Here is a 16,163-nt window from a genome sequence, read left to right on the forward strand (position 1 = left end):
TCTCCACTTGTCAGAGCCAGACGCACTGCTTCTAGTTCTGAACCCAGCTTCACATGTGTGTTTTGAGGGGGGCACTACCCCTATTCACCAGCACAGGCTAGGGTCTGAACGTAATGTGCAGTGTGTCCTGTGGTGGCTGGGACCCTCTCTGGGGACTGTGGCTCGTGGGGATTTATTTCTCTGCATTTGCTTCCTTAGGGTTGGCGGAGCCTTTCAGATAATTGATTCTGTTTCTCTGTCATCACCTTGGAGGCCTTATTCATTCCGATTCCCCCACTGCTCTATAGGAAAGCACTCTTCGCTCCATCCTGCTGTGTCCAACCTTCTGACATGATTCTGACATTCATGCACCTGTAGGGCTGCATGCTTGGCTATTATCAAGACTCCTGGGGTCCACAAGCCATGGGTTGGATGCATATTTTTCCAAATCAAAAAATAATACACCAGGAGGTTGAGGTTGAGTTTGGGGTGAACAGGGTCCTTCCTCAATCCAGTTTCCAGCCACTGTGGGTAAGAACTGTCTGATACCTGCCTCGGTAGCTGCCTCCTGAGTAGGTATACCATCCAATCATAGTTAGGTTACCTCCACATCCCACTTCCTTCTTGGAACAGACTCCATGTCTTTCCCTGTGTGATTATCTGCTGCATTTCAAAAATATTTGCAGGCTACTCTGTGCATGAGGTGAGACTTTCTCACTTTCTCTAAATTCCAGTTTTTCAAGACAATTTTATGAACATGAATAGAAACCATGTCCACCCTGGGGACACGGACTCACCTGGGTTGAAGTCAGGGTACAGAACGGATAGGTTTAGAAAATGCCAGTCCTCTCATCCCACGGTGTCAGTGTGACTGTCTGTATGTGGAAATAAGCTGATGCACTGCCCTGATACTGGGTGGCTATGGTTGTGCAGTGAATGAGGGACGTGGGTCTCTGGACGCCTAGCCCACCACCCTGCTTTGAAAGCAGGGGTCTTCTTATGCTTCGCTCTGCGCCTGGGTTTTGGACAATGATGTCAAGCTGATCCCAGGCTGGTCCAGGGTTGGGGAACCCTGAAACAGGTCAATATTTCTCCTCCCCTTTTTCTCAAGGATGAGGGTTGGAGGGAGGTACAGCAACTGCCAGAGAAAGCATGTGACACTGGGAAAACTTCCCTCTAGCTCAGCCGACGTGTTGGCCTTGGCCAGCCGTTGTGTTTCTCCTTGTCTAGCAAGCAGCTGATCCCACTGGGCCATGGGCCAGGCAGGGCCCTTCTCCTTGTGTTGGTTAAGCCAGGCCAAAGCTGGAGATGGGGGAGGGCAAAGCTTCCAGATAATTCTGTTTCATCCGAAGTCTCTTGAAAAGCTTGAGTTGAGCTGTCAACACCTACAAGGTGGTGCTGTCTTGGCTGACGAGGAACTTTGAAGTTTTGTTTATTAATTGATCTGACCTGGAATCGGAGAATGGATAAGGATTTAGTGACAGCAAGATGTCAGGTGACTTTTGACTGTGAAAATGAGAAGACCAGGCCTTTGGGATGGAGATCTAACAATGATTTTGCTTCTCCCTCTCTTTAAACACCACACTATTTTTTGTCATAATCGTGACTGTAATTTTCTGCTTTGGAAGCTTCCCGTCGCCTTCTGGTATATTCTACATGACATGACCTCACACACACCCGTGCAGCCTCTGTCCACTCCCATCAGCAGAACCGCAGCCTGGTTTGCCCCGAGAGCTAGTGAAACCTGTATTTTGGCTTAGTCAAAGGACTTATTTTAAAATCTCTGAGCATCAGGAGGCTGGCAGAGCCTGGTTCTGACACATGCATCTTTAGGCAGGCTCGCCTAACTTACACTGAAATAGAACCCCAACTCACTCCACCGCTGACCGAGCTTGCGGTCTCGCCGGGCCTCGTTCTTCTACCCCTCTTCTGTATCGGCGCTGTGTTGGCATGTAGAGCTGTTCTTTTCTTGAAATTATTATTCTTGTTAAAGTTCTTCCATTAAGGAAGACAAGTTCAGGATGAACTAATTACCCAATTGGCTTGACATCGCTCTTGTTCTGGTCATTTTTTTTTTTCTATTCACCATTTGCTTTATTTTGCCAAGCAACCAACGGGTAATGATCTTTTCTTTTTTCTTTTTTCTTTATTTTTTATTAGATATTTTCTTTATATACATTTCAAATGCTATCCCTAAAGTTCCCTATACCCTCCTCCCTCCGCCTTGCTCCCCTGCCCACCCACTCCTGCTTCTTGGCCCTGGCATTCCCCTGTATTGGGGCATATAAAGTTTGCAATACCAAGGGGCCTCTCTTCCCAATGATGGCCGACTAGGCCATCTTCTGATACATATGCAGCTAGAGATACGAGCTCTGGGAGTTCTGGTTAGTTCATATCGTTGTTCCACCTATAGGGTTGAAGACCCCCTTCAGCTCCTTGGGTGCTTTCTCTAGTTCCTCCATTGGGGGCTCCATGTTCCATCTTATAGATGACTGCGAGCATCCACTTCTGTATTTGCCAGGCACTGGCATAGCCTCATACGAGACAGCTATATCAGGGTCCCTTCAGCAAAATCTTGTTGGCATATGCAATAGTGTCTGGGTTTGGTGGCTGATTATGGGATGGATCCCCGGGTGGGGTAGTCTCTGGATAGTCCATTATTTCGTCTTAGCTCTAAACTTTGTCTCTGTAACTCCTTTCATGGGTATTTTGTTCCCTCTTCTAAGGAGGAATGAAGTATCCATCCATTGGTCTTCCCTCTTCTTGATTTTCTTGTGTTTTGCAAGTTGTATCTCGGGTATTCTATGTTTCTGGGCTAATATCCACTTATCAGTGAGTGCATATCTATGACTAGAACATTCTCGTCTATGGATAATAGGAGGAGATGAGAATGTTCTAGTCATTAAAAACAAGCAAAACGTGTCAAGGACCACAGCACTCACGAGCCCCATTAAGAACTTCAATCCAGGGCTGGCGAGATGGCTCAGCGGGCAAGAGCACTGACTGCTTTTCCAAAGGTCCTGAGTTCAAATCCCAGCAACCACATGGTGGCTTGCAACCACCTGTAATCCCGTAATGAGATCTGACACCCTCTTCTGGCACATCTGAAGACAGCTACAGTGTACTTAAAAATAAATCTTAAATAAATAAATAAATAAAAAGAACTTCAATCTGAGGAGCAGACGAAGTGCCTAAATTATTTTGTGACTGTCTTTTGGAGCTGCCGTGAGCAGCTTCTGTCATTATTAGTACATGGTCCCAAAATGCCACCACCTGGTTAGGATAGAGAGCTGGTGAGTGTGTCTCCAGCCAGTGGAATTTATAAAGAAAGGACAAGAGTGCTCACTGGGCTTCCCTACTCCCTAGCACCTGTGAGGGGGTGTTACCAGTACAAAGGTGCTGAAGGAGTCTTCAAATGGACCCCACTTGCTCTCTGGATGAAGAAACTCACAGAGAAAATCTTCTCACAGGAATGTTAGCACTCTTCTGTACGTTGGACGTATGGAAAGCCACCACTCTGAAGGACCACATTTTTTTGTTTGTTTTTTTTTTTTTTCTAGATATCTCTCTGAGATTCAGGCTTACAAGCCAAGTTATGGGAACATGTTTTAGGTAGATTTTTTTTTCCAAATGTCACCAATCTTGTAGGTGGTCATTGCTTCCTTATGTATGCAGTTAGCCATAGAGCACTGGTTTCTGCTATTTTTTTTTCCTGTTAAGATGAAAACATTCCCAGACCCACACAGGCCCCACCCCTGGCCTCATGTTACCTCCCTTAAGAGCCCTTAAGAGATTTCTGATTTACTAAGGAACAAAAGTTGCTATAGAATTGCTGGCTCCCAGCAGCAAAGAACTTCATACACTGGCCACTAAAATCAACCCGAGTGTCATGAGGCCCCTAGACCTTTCCTCTTCGTTAATAAGTAGCTACCGGGCCTTCATCTCCACAGCACTTAGAAACGTCACTGAGAGAGAGACAGGAGTCTGAAGAACTTGTGAACGAGTGAGCAAGGGGATTCCGAACAAACCGAGGAAGCTGGATTTGAAGGTGCTCAGGGTTCACTCCGTCCAGCACACCGGCGTCCCTGTCATGCCGCTCACCTACCTCTCTCCCTGTCTCTGCTCTCCGAGTTCAGTGAGAGAGAATGGACACACCTGGAATTGGTATCTTCCTAACAAGCTGTCCTGAGTCTTCCTGCTGGTCTCAAGTTAAGATGCATTTTAATGGCTCACTGTGAGGGCCCAGGTTTGTTGGGGACGGTGTTAGCTTGGAAGACAGAGAGACCATATCCCCTTGGTAGCTTTCGGTAGACTATAGAAGGTTATTGCCTAGGGAGAACATTTTGTTTTGGTCTTCCTAGACTGCCTGGATTGATTTATTGCTTTCCTGTTTCCCATGTACCTGTGCGCTATAGTCACATGTGCATGTGTGTGAGCTGTCCATGTTTCCCATGTTCCTGAGATGTAGTCACATGTGCATGTGTGTGAGCTGTCCATGTTTCCCATGTTCCTGAGATGTAGTCACATGTGCATGTGTGTGAGCTGTCCATGTTTCCCATGTTCCTGAGATGTAGTCACATGTGCATGTGTGTGAGCTGTCCATGTTTCCCATGTTCCTGAGATGTAGTCACATGTGCATGTGTGTGTGCGCCCCCGTTTTCCCTTTACCTGTGGAGTGGTCACATGAGCATGTGTGTGGCGTGTGCCCTTCTCCATGTTGGCACGTGTGGAGGCTAGGAATGGTCACCAGCTGTCTTCCTCTCCCTCCATTGCTGTATTGAGAAGCATATGTGCTCCCCGAACCTAGAGCTCACTGATTCCACTGCCCAGCCAGCCCCAGGGACACTCCCATCTCTGCCCCCCAGCTGGGCACTGAACTCAGGTATCCATGCTTGCCCAGCAGAACTTCACTGACCCATTCATCCTCCTAGCCATAGAATTTTCTGTTTAACACTGAAATCCTGTGCATGAGGACACCCACTGCCATGATCTGGCAACATCTGAGTACTTTAATGACCTAAAGGGGTTAAAACCTAAGGGCATTTTCAGTGGGACCCTAAAGCCTGAGGGCCCTCCTGATTCAAGCGCTACACACGGAATATATCCTTGTAACCACGAGGGGGCACCAATGCCCTCCTGAAACCGTCTCTGTGACTAGGTCTCTGAGGGCAAGCTGTGAATCCAGCTAGAAAAGCTCATTGCTTCCAGAAGGAAGGATGGGAGGGGTCTCCTGTGTTGACATCAAAACAGCTTTGGGAGTTCTGGAGTTCACACAGAAGAGCTCTCCTCTCAGCTGCAAACAAAGGAAGCTTTGCCTACCTTGCCTGGGCCCTGTGGCCATTACACAACTCCCAGGAGTAGCTCCATGAAGGAAGTTTCTAGAACGAGGCTCAGCACCCGCTGTGCCACAGGCTGTCCCTCTTTCTGTCTGACTCGAGGCTCACCTGCCAAACTGTCTTGGGCAGAGGTTGAGGATTTCCGATGGGAACTTCAGCTGCAGCTTCTTTCTGGTTCTACTGTAACAGATTGCTAGAGACTAGAAAGCCTAGGCAACTCTGGCTTCTTACTTTACTGTCTTTCTGGTCCAAGCATGATGGTGTCTCACTGGTATTGAAGCTACAGGGGACAGACCACAGTCTTTATTCTCCAGCTGCTCGAAGCCATCTCTTCTCCTGGACCCACGACCTCCCCCTTCAGCGTTAGAGCTAATTTTATCTGTGACCATCCTTCCCTGGTTAAAACTTTCCAGGTAGCAGTTAGGGGAAGGTCTCCCTGTGGGAACCCACATGATTAGCTTGGACCAACTTAATCATCCAGGATAACGCCTCCATCTCAAAATGTATAGCTTGGGTATCATTCACACCGCCCTCTCTGCCTCATAAGGTAATGTGTGCATTAGGAAGCTGGCATCTTTAAAAGGTCATTTCCCCGTCTATTGTATTAGTAAATAGTCTTCAAACTTCTTTTCCCACATTCTTGTCATTATCCATCAGTGGTGGAGAGAGCTGTGGTCAAGGGCAGACCTGTTTGGAAAGCCAATTGGGGAGTTTTTCCCAAGCTTCTCTCGGAATCCAGGATGCCAGCCAATGATTTCTCAGATATAAAACGGCCCATGTTAAGATATGACTCGGTTTAGCACCCAGCACTCCTCGTGTTTCTATCGAAAACTCGTTATGACCAAAAGGAACACTGGCTTTACCTGCCGTCAAAAACACCTTGGCTGGGCACATGGGGCTGTGGTGGCCTGCAGCAGACTCCATAGGAATCTCCTTAGGAGACCTTGTCCCTGCCTGCCCAGCTGGAAACAGAGAGGGGACAAAGGTCACAGCTCACAGCTTTATAGGTCTCCCTTCTTTTTGCATGTGATGTGAGAGGTCAGCCCCAGAGTCAGCTCCCTCATGAGATGGGGCTCCGTTCATCAGCCGGACTCCTCGAACTCAGTATGGGGAGGGTTAGCAGAATCAGCCCGGTTGCCTTCCTCCTGGCTGGTGAAAGTTTCCCAGTGAGGACAGAGGAGTTACAATGTATCAGAGCCAAAGCGAGCCAAAGGGGCCCCTGGGGCTCTGTGGTGTCTCCTTCCCGCTGCTTCAGCTGAGAGCCTCAACAGAGCTCCATCTTCTTTTCCAACCACAGTGTCCTTTGGTCTTCTTACCTGCTTCTGATACTTAGTCTCTTATTGTCGCTGTGGCCCTTCCTTCCTTCCTTCCTTCCTTCCTTCCTTCCTTCCTTCCTTCCTTTCTTTCTTTCTTTCTTTCTTTCATTCGTTCTGATTTATTTATTTATTGATTGATTGATTGTATATATGAGTACACTGTAGCTGTACTGATGGTTGTGAGCCATCATGTGGTTGCTGGGAATTTGAATTCACTCCACTCCAGCCTAAAGATTAATTTATTACTTTATTATTATACCTAAGTACACTGTAGCTGTCTTTAGACACACCAGAAGAGGGCGTCAGATCTCATTACGGATGGTTGTGTGCCACCATGTTTATGCTGTGATTTGAACTCAGGACCTTCGGAAGAACCCTCAGTGCTCTTAGCCGCTGAGCCATCTCACCTTGGCTGTGGTTCTTGCAAGTCACCTCCAACCCTTGTGTGACAGGGATGAGGGAAGTCATCTGGAAAAGTTCTGCTTTTCTCTGGAAGGGCTCTGATGAAAGTGAAGTAAAGAGTGGACAGGGGTGAGGGGTGGGGCTTTTCCACTGTCCAGCATGTTATAAACTGGATATACAACCTAGGTTCTTTGATTCAAATCCTGCTGCTGTGTGGCCCTGGGCAGGTTCCTCTACCTGTCTGAGTCTTAACGTTCTCCCCTCTAAATGGTGATAATAAACACACATCTATTTACTATCTGAGGTCCTTGTTAGGCTCAATGGCAGTGATTTAAGTAACACGTTTCAAACAGTGAGTGGGACAGAATAAATGCTATGCATGTCTAAGTTATGCTTGTGGTCCTGGTCATAGCCACCACCGTCACCAGCAACATTCACAGTGTGACTGCTTTTTGGTGCATAATCCGACCTGTAAAAGACAGGGATGGCTTGTGGGCTTCTTAGGGACTTGGGCCTATTGTTTTGAAAAGATGCGGCTAGCTTTGTATCCTCTGGGAAGTGGGGGCTGCAGCCCATGGCAACCTGTGTGGCTGGTATAGATGCTTCTGAGCCCCGGCTTCCTCAGAGTGATACCCTCCAAGGCCACCTGTTTTCCACCCACTGTCAACAGCCTAGGGGACCCTGGACACTTCTCCTACTCAGCCTAGGCAGAGATTCATGTCTGTTTTTAATTCAGGGAACCCCGGAGAAGATCAAAGAGGGACGGAGGCCTTTGTTGAGAGAGACTCTGGGCTTTGAGAGCGCGGAGGGGCTCATTCGCAGCCAGCTTTCGTGGTGTCTTTTGACTAGGTGTATCTGTTCTAGTGTTCTGAGATGGACTGTGCTGGAATGCTAGCCACCTGATACCTTGCTTCCTATCTGCTTGGTCCAGCTTAGCAGAAGACCGGCCCAGAGCTGGGTAGGGATGTATGGAGAGCTGACTTTGGGTTAGCTTCTGCACAGACTTGGGATGTGTTCCAGGCTACACCCTGCCTCCTTTTTGCGTCCTGCATAGGTCTCGGGAATCTGACTGCTCACCCTCCCTGGGAGATGATGGGTCCTTGCATGGGTCTGGGGCCACCTCTTCAGCATTCACTGTCAGCCCTGGAACCTGATGTTCTGCGGGGGAGTGTAGAGGCCTGCTTCTGGGTGACCCAGCAGGACTTTGGTAATGCCTTCTCCTCCTCTAAAAATGGGACTCTGCCTAGGTGGTAGGGTGACCGGCTGTCCCAGCCTGCCTAGAACGCAGAGGGTGAGAGACTAGCTATAAACTCAGAGTGGTCCAGGGCAAACCAGAGGTGCTGACTGACCCCTGTTTGGGATGACAAGTCTTTTAAGAGCATGACCTCATGTCTTCCCTTGGGTTCATCAGCCCTGCTGTGGTTAAGGTGTGAACAACTCTGCACGTGTCCCCACGGGACCCTTTATCCAGTGATAGGTCATCTCAGGCGGCTCTCTGATTCGATGCCAGCCCGGAGTTCCACCTCTTTGCTAACTGGCTGGAGGTCTGTTTGTTTTGCTGTGAAGGACATTTGAATTTTCCCTGAGAGCAGGTAGAAGACGGGTGAGTTGTTGAGAGAGAGAAAAATCCATTTCCCTGAGGAGGACGTGGGCTGGCATGAAAATCACACTAATTGAGGCTTGTTAAAAAGTACCCTAAATTCCATAATTGTCTGCTCCGATGGGCTTGGGTTTGGGAGCATAAACGAAGGTGCTGTGGATAATGACAGTAATAGCTCCCTTTACTGGGCGCCCAGGGTGTTTAGGTATATCAGTGTTTTAATCCCTGTTCTCTACCCCTCCCCACTGTGTGTGTGTGTGTGTGTGTGTGTGTGTGCATGTGTGACTAGGTGCACGTATGTGGGTGAGCACCTGTGAACATGTGTATGTGGCTGCTGTACTTCAGGTGCCACACACATTTTTTTTTTTTAAAGACAGGATTTGTCACTGTCTGGAACTTTCCAGCTAGGCTGCCAGGGAGTCCCAGAGATCCCCTGGACTTCGCTCCACAGCACTGGGATGACAAGTACTGCCCCGTGCCTGGCTTTTAAGACATGTGGATGACAGAGAATCAAACTATGGTTCCTGCACTCTCAAAGCATGCGCTTTTCACAGAGACCCGTGAGCTCAGACCAGATCTTTGTCTTTAAAAATAGGGAAATGGTGCCCAAGGAACAGAACCGACTGACTGCAGTCTTCCACTTCCCCCCAACCCCTGCTTTCATTATCTCCGAGACACTCGCTGTTGCTTAGAAATGGAGAAGTGAGGCTATGGAGATAGATGGTTCAGTGGGTAAAGTGCCTGCTAGGCAAGAATGGGGACCTGGGGTCGGGTCCCCAATATCCATGTAAAAATCTAGGTGCATAAGTGCATATCTGGACTGTCAGCAGTGTGGGATGGAGACAAGCAGATCTTAGGGGCTCAATCCTTGAGAGAGAGAGAGAGAGAGAGAGAGAGAGAGAGAGAGAGAGAGAGAGACAGAGAAGTAAATTAGGCTCATGAACAGGACTGTGATTTTTTCCAACCCCCTGAATCATTGAAAATAAATACACCTCAGATTACAACACTATAGCATGGGGCACCCCCATTACACTAGGCGGCTGCGGCTATGGTGGCTTGGGGAAGATGCTTGTGGCCATCGCTTGAGCCTTTTGTCTTCCTCTTCTACCTCCTACTTGCTTCCCTCTCGGTCGATGTGACTCAGCGCATCACATTGCTTTGCAGTGAATATGTGTGGGTTTTACACAGGCTAGAAGTTTCCCGGCCTCTGACACAACAGAAGGAGCAGAGAGGTCCCATGGGTCCAGGTCTCCAGGCTCAGTAGAGTCACTGGAGATAGTCTCCCAGTCACTGCCTGAGGATTCCTCTTTGCTAGCAATTGCTAGTGTCTGTGAAAATGACCTTGCACAAGGGATGGATGTGTCCCCTGGTTCCAGATACTCACGGAGGCCAGGCTTAGAGAGATCTCCGCCCTCCTCTAAAGACCCAGAAGGACAGTCCCCTATCTATCCCAAAAGACCACCACCCAGAAGTGGGACCATCGGCTTGTTCTTACTGTCTCACAGAGCAGACACACAGTGGGGCTCAGGGTGGATTCTTGCCCATGTGTCCTGCCTCTCTGACCTCATGAGTGATGTGGTCCTCCATGTGTTGCAGTAGAGGGGCTTGCCAGGGACTGGTATGGAGTACTGGACTTCTCAGCCTCCGAGGCTATGAGAAATGAGTTTCTTTGCATTACACTAGGAGGCTGTGGGCATCAGAGAGGTCCTTTGATTAAAAGAAGAAAGTTTACAGGCAGAAAACAAGTCTTGAGTAATGAATGCATGGTAGGTTAGCGGGGGAGGCTCTGGATTTTGGAGGCCTTGGAGCACAGAGAGGCTCTTCACTGCTGGGTCGTTGGTTGGCCAGACCTTTTCCTCTGACACCTTGCAGTCCCCTCAGTGAGTGCAGGCCAGGGGTCATCAGTGCTACTTCCTTTCCAAGGTCAAGGCAGATGCAGCTTGCAAAGGCAGCGAGCGTCTTCTGAGAGCAGGTCAAAGATGTGCCTGCTCCACTCTTGAGATGTGCCACGTGGATGCCCTGGTGCATCCTGGAAGACAGACACCAGGCTGCTCTGACTTTTCACAGTGTCCAGGTCTCTACTGAAAATGAAAACAACAACAACAACAGCAAGAAAAAAAAAACACTCCCATTTCTCAAGCTACTTAATTTGATTTAATCAGGAACGTGGACCTACAAAAACTTCCCCTGCAGCCTGAGCACCCTGCTGAGACATTTCAGCCCAGAGTGCAATTAGCCAGAGAGAATTGGGAAATAAAAGTCCGTAAGATAGAGCCTCCCAATTATGGGGACAGTGTCAGTTATTCACTCCGAATATATATGTATTTATCTCATCATCTTGTCGGGTTAATGATACAAGCAAGGCGATCCACTCCCATTATTGCTCAATAATGGACCGTGGAGATGGCGTATCTTTGCCTTTATTTTTGCTGGCACATCCTAGCACTGAAGCGCATTAAAGTAATAAAATTAAGCAAGGCGTCCCTGTCCCTCCCACCATGTTCCCGTAACCCCCTCATTTACGGCAGACTAAGATAGAAAGAAAGTTTTAGAGCAATTTAAGATGAGGCAATGCTAGCTATGTAAATCCCGTTTTATTGGCAGTTGGGGCAGCTAGCTGAGATACCTAGGAGTCTACAGTTTATGGGCTCCACTGGCTTGGAATAATTCAGTGTCAAGGCCACATGGGGGACCATGGATAGTTAAATATCCCCTCGTTGTCTTTACAACATGAGCTCAGTGGCCACTGGACCATTTTCTTATTTTCAGAGTGGATGTCACATCCACTGCAGATCTGTTAAGGAGCATGACAGGTTTTCAAGAGGGTTTTGATGCCTGCGTGCATGTGTGCATGCGTGCACATGCATGCTCACATATGCACATCCATGAGTACCCATGGAAGCCAAAGGTTAATGTTGGTGTCCATTTCAGTTGCTCCCACCTTATCCTTCTAAGTAGGGTCTCCCATTGTCCCTGGAGTTTACCAAGGCCCCGGGGAGCTCTCTGTCTGTTTCTATCTCCTCAGAGTGGAATTACAAGCAAGGACCACTATGCCCTGGCTTGCTTTTACACAAATTCTGGGGCTCAAACCTGGGTCCTCATGCATGCACAGCAAACATTTTGCCAATTGAACCATCTCTGTGATGGTTCAACCTAAGTTTTTATCGAGGTGAATGACAAGGGCATTTCTTATATTTTGAGAAGTGTAAGAGTTCTCTCTCACACTGCTCCCAGGCCCGTGTTTCCACCAAAGGAAGCAGCTGCCAGGGTTGAGAAATTGTTGGGGACAATTCTGAGGAAAATGTGGAAGTGAGTTTGGGAGCATCCGAGAAACAGCGGGCAGGCAGATCCGAGAGTGTACTCCAGTTCTCCAGACGCTATGGTGGGAGGCAGTGAGGGACACAGAGGCTTTACCAACAGAATGTATTGCCATGGTCAGCTCTGTCACCGGACAGGCAGCTGTAGAACAGGAGGCCCAGGACTCAGCAGGCCTTTGCCCCATTCACAGTGAGCTGTGATCAGACCCCAAAGATCCAAGAAGCAAGAAGAGAGAACTGTCACCCTACTCCATGGACCTTCTAGACTTTATGGTGCTTAATGCAGCTATTATAAAAATAAGAGGCTTAAAAGCAAGCAAGCGAGCAAGCAAGCAAGTTGGGGCTGGCCAGTCGGCACATCCCTGCCTTCCCCTCACCTTCATCCTTTGCTGTGTCTGACTATGCCCAAACCTGCACCAGGTAGGAAAGTGTAGGACAGGCTTCCAGGCAAGCAGCAGGGACTGGACATTCTATACAGCTCATCTCTGTTCTATGGAACAGAGAGCAGGAGACCAGGGTATCAGGGGGTGGGGTCCCTGCTGGTTTGTCCTCGGTGGGCGAGGCAGGGTGGAGTTTCAGGGCAAAATATACTGCGATGGCTGTGTCACAATGGTTCCCTGTCAGCCACTGGGATCCAATCCTTGCCTTCTAACAGGCAGAGCAGAGTAAATGTGAGCTGAGGGAGAGGAGGCTTGGGTATGGGTGGGAGACAGAACCCAGACTCTGAGCCTAGGAGACGCTTTCTGTGGCTTAAGCTCAGCTTGCTTGGCTAGTACCTTTAGAAGTTAAACTATCATCTCTCCTCTTCTAGGACTATCCAGTCGTGGTGTTTGCTCACTTATTTTCCATTGACATAACCTGCACCCTCTCCCCAGGTGTCTCACCTCCAGAGTCCTCCATACTTTGGTTGTTTTGCACTGATTTTTAATCTTTTACTGTTCACCGTACGAGCAAGCCGCTGACTTTGTGCCTCATGCCTCGTCCCCTCCATGTACAAGGCAGTGTTTCAAATTTCTTTCTTCTCAAGTTTCTTTCTTTCTTTCTTTCTTTCTTTCTTTCTTTCTTTCTTTCTTTCTTTCTTTCTTTCTTTCTTTCTCTCTCTCTCTCTCTCTCTCTCTCTCTCTCTCTCTCTCTCTCTTTCTTTTTTTCTTTTCTTTTTTTTTTTTTTTTTGAGACAGTGTTTCTCTGTGTAGCCCTGGCTGTCCTGGAACTCACTCTGTAGACCAGGCTGGCCTCAATCTCAGAAACCTGCTTGCCTCTGCCTCCCGAGTGCTGGGATTAAAGGTGTGCGCCACCACTGCCCTTTTCAAATTTCTTATATTTGAATCAGAATTAGATTCTGATTTAGATTTGATATCAGAATTAGATCTCCTAGGTGGAGTGTGGCTATGAATGCCCAGCCCCTGGGGAGATGGAAGGGTCAGGATTGAGAGTTCAAGGCCATTTTCAGCTACAGATGAGTTTGATACCAGCCTGAGTGTCAAGTGGTGGCACACGCCTTTAATCCCAGCACTTAGGATGCAGAGGCAGAGGCAGGCTGATTTCTAAGTACAAGGCCAGCCTGGTCTACAGAGTGAGTTCCAGGACAGCCAGGGCTACACAGAGAAACCCTGTCTCAAAAAACAAAACAAAACAAAACAAAACAAAACACCAAAAAAACCCCAAATAACAACATCAATAACAACAACAACAACAACAAAAACAAACAAAAAAACAAACAGAAAGATTCTGTCTCAAAACAATCAAATAAAAGCCAAGGAATCAAAAGCAGATGGCAGGGCCCAACATCTCTGTTTTGTCTTTTAAATAACATGGTACTCATATGAGAATTGTTCCCAGAGACCGTCCTGAATACATCCCCAGAGCAAGGTCCTGAGTGACTTTGTCACCATCTACTGGGTCCCAGATTTTCTGTGCAAACTTGAGGGAAGCTTTATTTATTTTTATTTTATGTGTGTGAATATTTGTCTGCATGTATGCGGACCATGTGCATGCCCATGAGGGTCAGAAGAGGGAAGTCTGATCGATTGGAACTAGAGTTAACAGATGGTTGTGAGCCTCGATGTGGGTGCTAAGAACTGAACTTAGGTCCTCTGCAAGAGCAGCCAGTGTTCTTAACCACTGAGCTGTCTCCTTAATTTCTGTTTTCCATTTAGTGTGTGTGTGTGTGTGTGTATGTGCACATGTGTGCATGTGTATGTGTGCGTGTGTGTATGTACACACGTGTGCATGTGTGTGTGTATGTCTGTGTGTATGTGCACACGTGTGCATGTGTGTGTGTGCGTGTGTGTGAGCATCATCCCTGTATCACATCCATCTCTAACCTGTCATAGACCCTGAGTTAAATGGACTCAGAAGATCAAATACAGTAACCATTCATAAAAAATCATAATAACTATGTGTGTATATATCGTAATTGCTGACACCTAGCACTGAGAGACCGGGTCAGATCAATCTCTCTCTCTCTCTCTCTCTCTCTCTCTCTCTCTCTCTCTCTCTCTCCCCCTCCCCCCTACTCTTCTACTCTCAGGCTGGTTATGACGGCGAGAGCATCGGAAACTGCCCATTTTCACAGCGTCTCTTTATGATCCTCTGGCTAAAGGGTGTTATATTCAATGTGACAACGGTGGACCTAAAACGGTGAGACGGGGCTTCTGTGTTGTTGCAGAAATTGGGCCTAATTCCCCGAATACAGCAACACACCCTTTCATGTATACAAGCATGCGTGTACACACACACAAACATGCTCACATACACTGCTAGGGACCATGGGCATATAATGATATGCCGATCCTTAGTCAGGAGCCTGGAATGAAGCCCAAGTGCTAGCCCAGCAGTATGGTTCATAGAGAACTCGGGGGTTGCAGTCAGAAAGGGGTAGGGGTTGGGGGCCAGGGAGAGTCTGCTTTCCCTCCCAGAACCCTGCCTGAGTACTGCTCCGCGCTGATAACCCTGGAGAGTTAACTTCCCATTGCTGTAGGCAGCCACCGATCATTTGTTAGCCAATTCCTTGGCTTTAGTCTCCAACAAGCCACCTTATTAATTCACAAACCACTTGAACATTTTCGAGGGTTATAGCTCTTACACGATGAGATCACAACTGAACCTTGGCTGTGACTCCAAGTGCTAGAGACCGTCCATGCAGACTGTTCCTCCCTCCTATCTAGGAAGCCTGCAGACCTTCAGAACCTGGCTCCTGGGACGAACCCTCCTTTCATGACTTTTGATGGTGAAGTCAAGACAGATGTGAATAAAATTGAGGAGTTCTTAGAGGAGAAGTTAGTTCCCCCGAGGTAAGCCTCCTAGGACGGATGCTCACAAGGTCATTGGTGCCTTCCTCCTTGGTCATGCGTACTATGCCACAGAAACAACCAGATCAGACACTTGGAGTTAAGATGGAGTCTGCTTCTGCTCTGGTTTCATTTCTGTTGCTGTGATTAAAAACATTCTGACAAAAAAAGCAACTTAGGGATGGGAAGATCTATTTATCTCACAATTAGTTGTAGTCCATGATTTCAGGGAAGTCAGTGGGGTAGGAATGTCAGCCAGCCAGTCACGTCACATTCACAACCAAGAGCAGAGAGAAATGCAGGATGATATTTGCTACTATTATTGCCTGTTCTGAGTAGTTCAGGACCCCCTTCTTAGGGAATTGTACCACCAATAGTGGACTGGATCTACTATTATGCCTGTTCTGAGTAGTTCGGGATCCTCTTCCTGGGGAATTGTACCACCAATAGTGGACTGGATCTACTATTATGCCTGTTCTGAGTAGTTCAGGACCCCTTTCCTAGGGATTGGTACCACCCACAGTGGACTGGATCTTCCTGTATCAACCAATAATCAAGCCATACCCACAGGCCAATTTGATCTAGGCCGTTTCTCAGATGAGGCTCTTCTCTAGGTTGTGGCAAGTCAACACTGAAAACCAACCATAACAGCTTCCCTTCTATGTATCCATAGCTTGGAGGTTAGGATGGTATGGCAGAAGGAAGGGAGGAAGCGTCATTGCTGTGTGGAATAACTTTCTCTCATATCTGCTACTGAAAGAAACTTCAGGAATCTTCTAGTCAAACATCTCCATTAGACTGGGGAGAGGATTAGGTCAGAAACATCTGGTTGGTCCCTGTGTTTCAGGATTGATCTCACCAGGACCAGATCCAATGCAGTTCTCCCAAATCATGTTTTTACTCAGCCTTGAGAGGCACTGATC

At 47.8% G+C, this 16,163-nt stretch overlaps 1 protein-coding gene across 1 annotated transcript in view; it reads left to right on the forward strand.

Annotated features, from left to right (window-relative positions):
* Clic6 (CLIC family member 6) overlaps nt 1–16,163 on the forward strand; it is a 45,651-nt gene that overhangs the window by 17,368 nt on the left and 12,120 nt on the right. The window contains exons 2-3 of the mRNA XM_021185242.2: nt 14,481–14,590; nt 15,118–15,243. Of these exons, the coding sequence (XP_021040901.1) occupies nt 14,481–14,590; nt 15,118–15,243 (236 nt within the window). The remainder of the gene's footprint in view (nt 1–14,480; nt 14,591–15,117; nt 15,244–16,163) is intronic.

This window comes from Mus caroli, unplaced genomic scaffold (genome assembly GCF_978045245.1).
Source record: "Mus caroli unplaced genomic scaffold, Mus_caroli_1 scaffold_17, whole genome shotgun sequence".
NCBI lineage: Eukaryota > Metazoa > Chordata > Mammalia > Rodentia > Muridae > Mus > Mus caroli.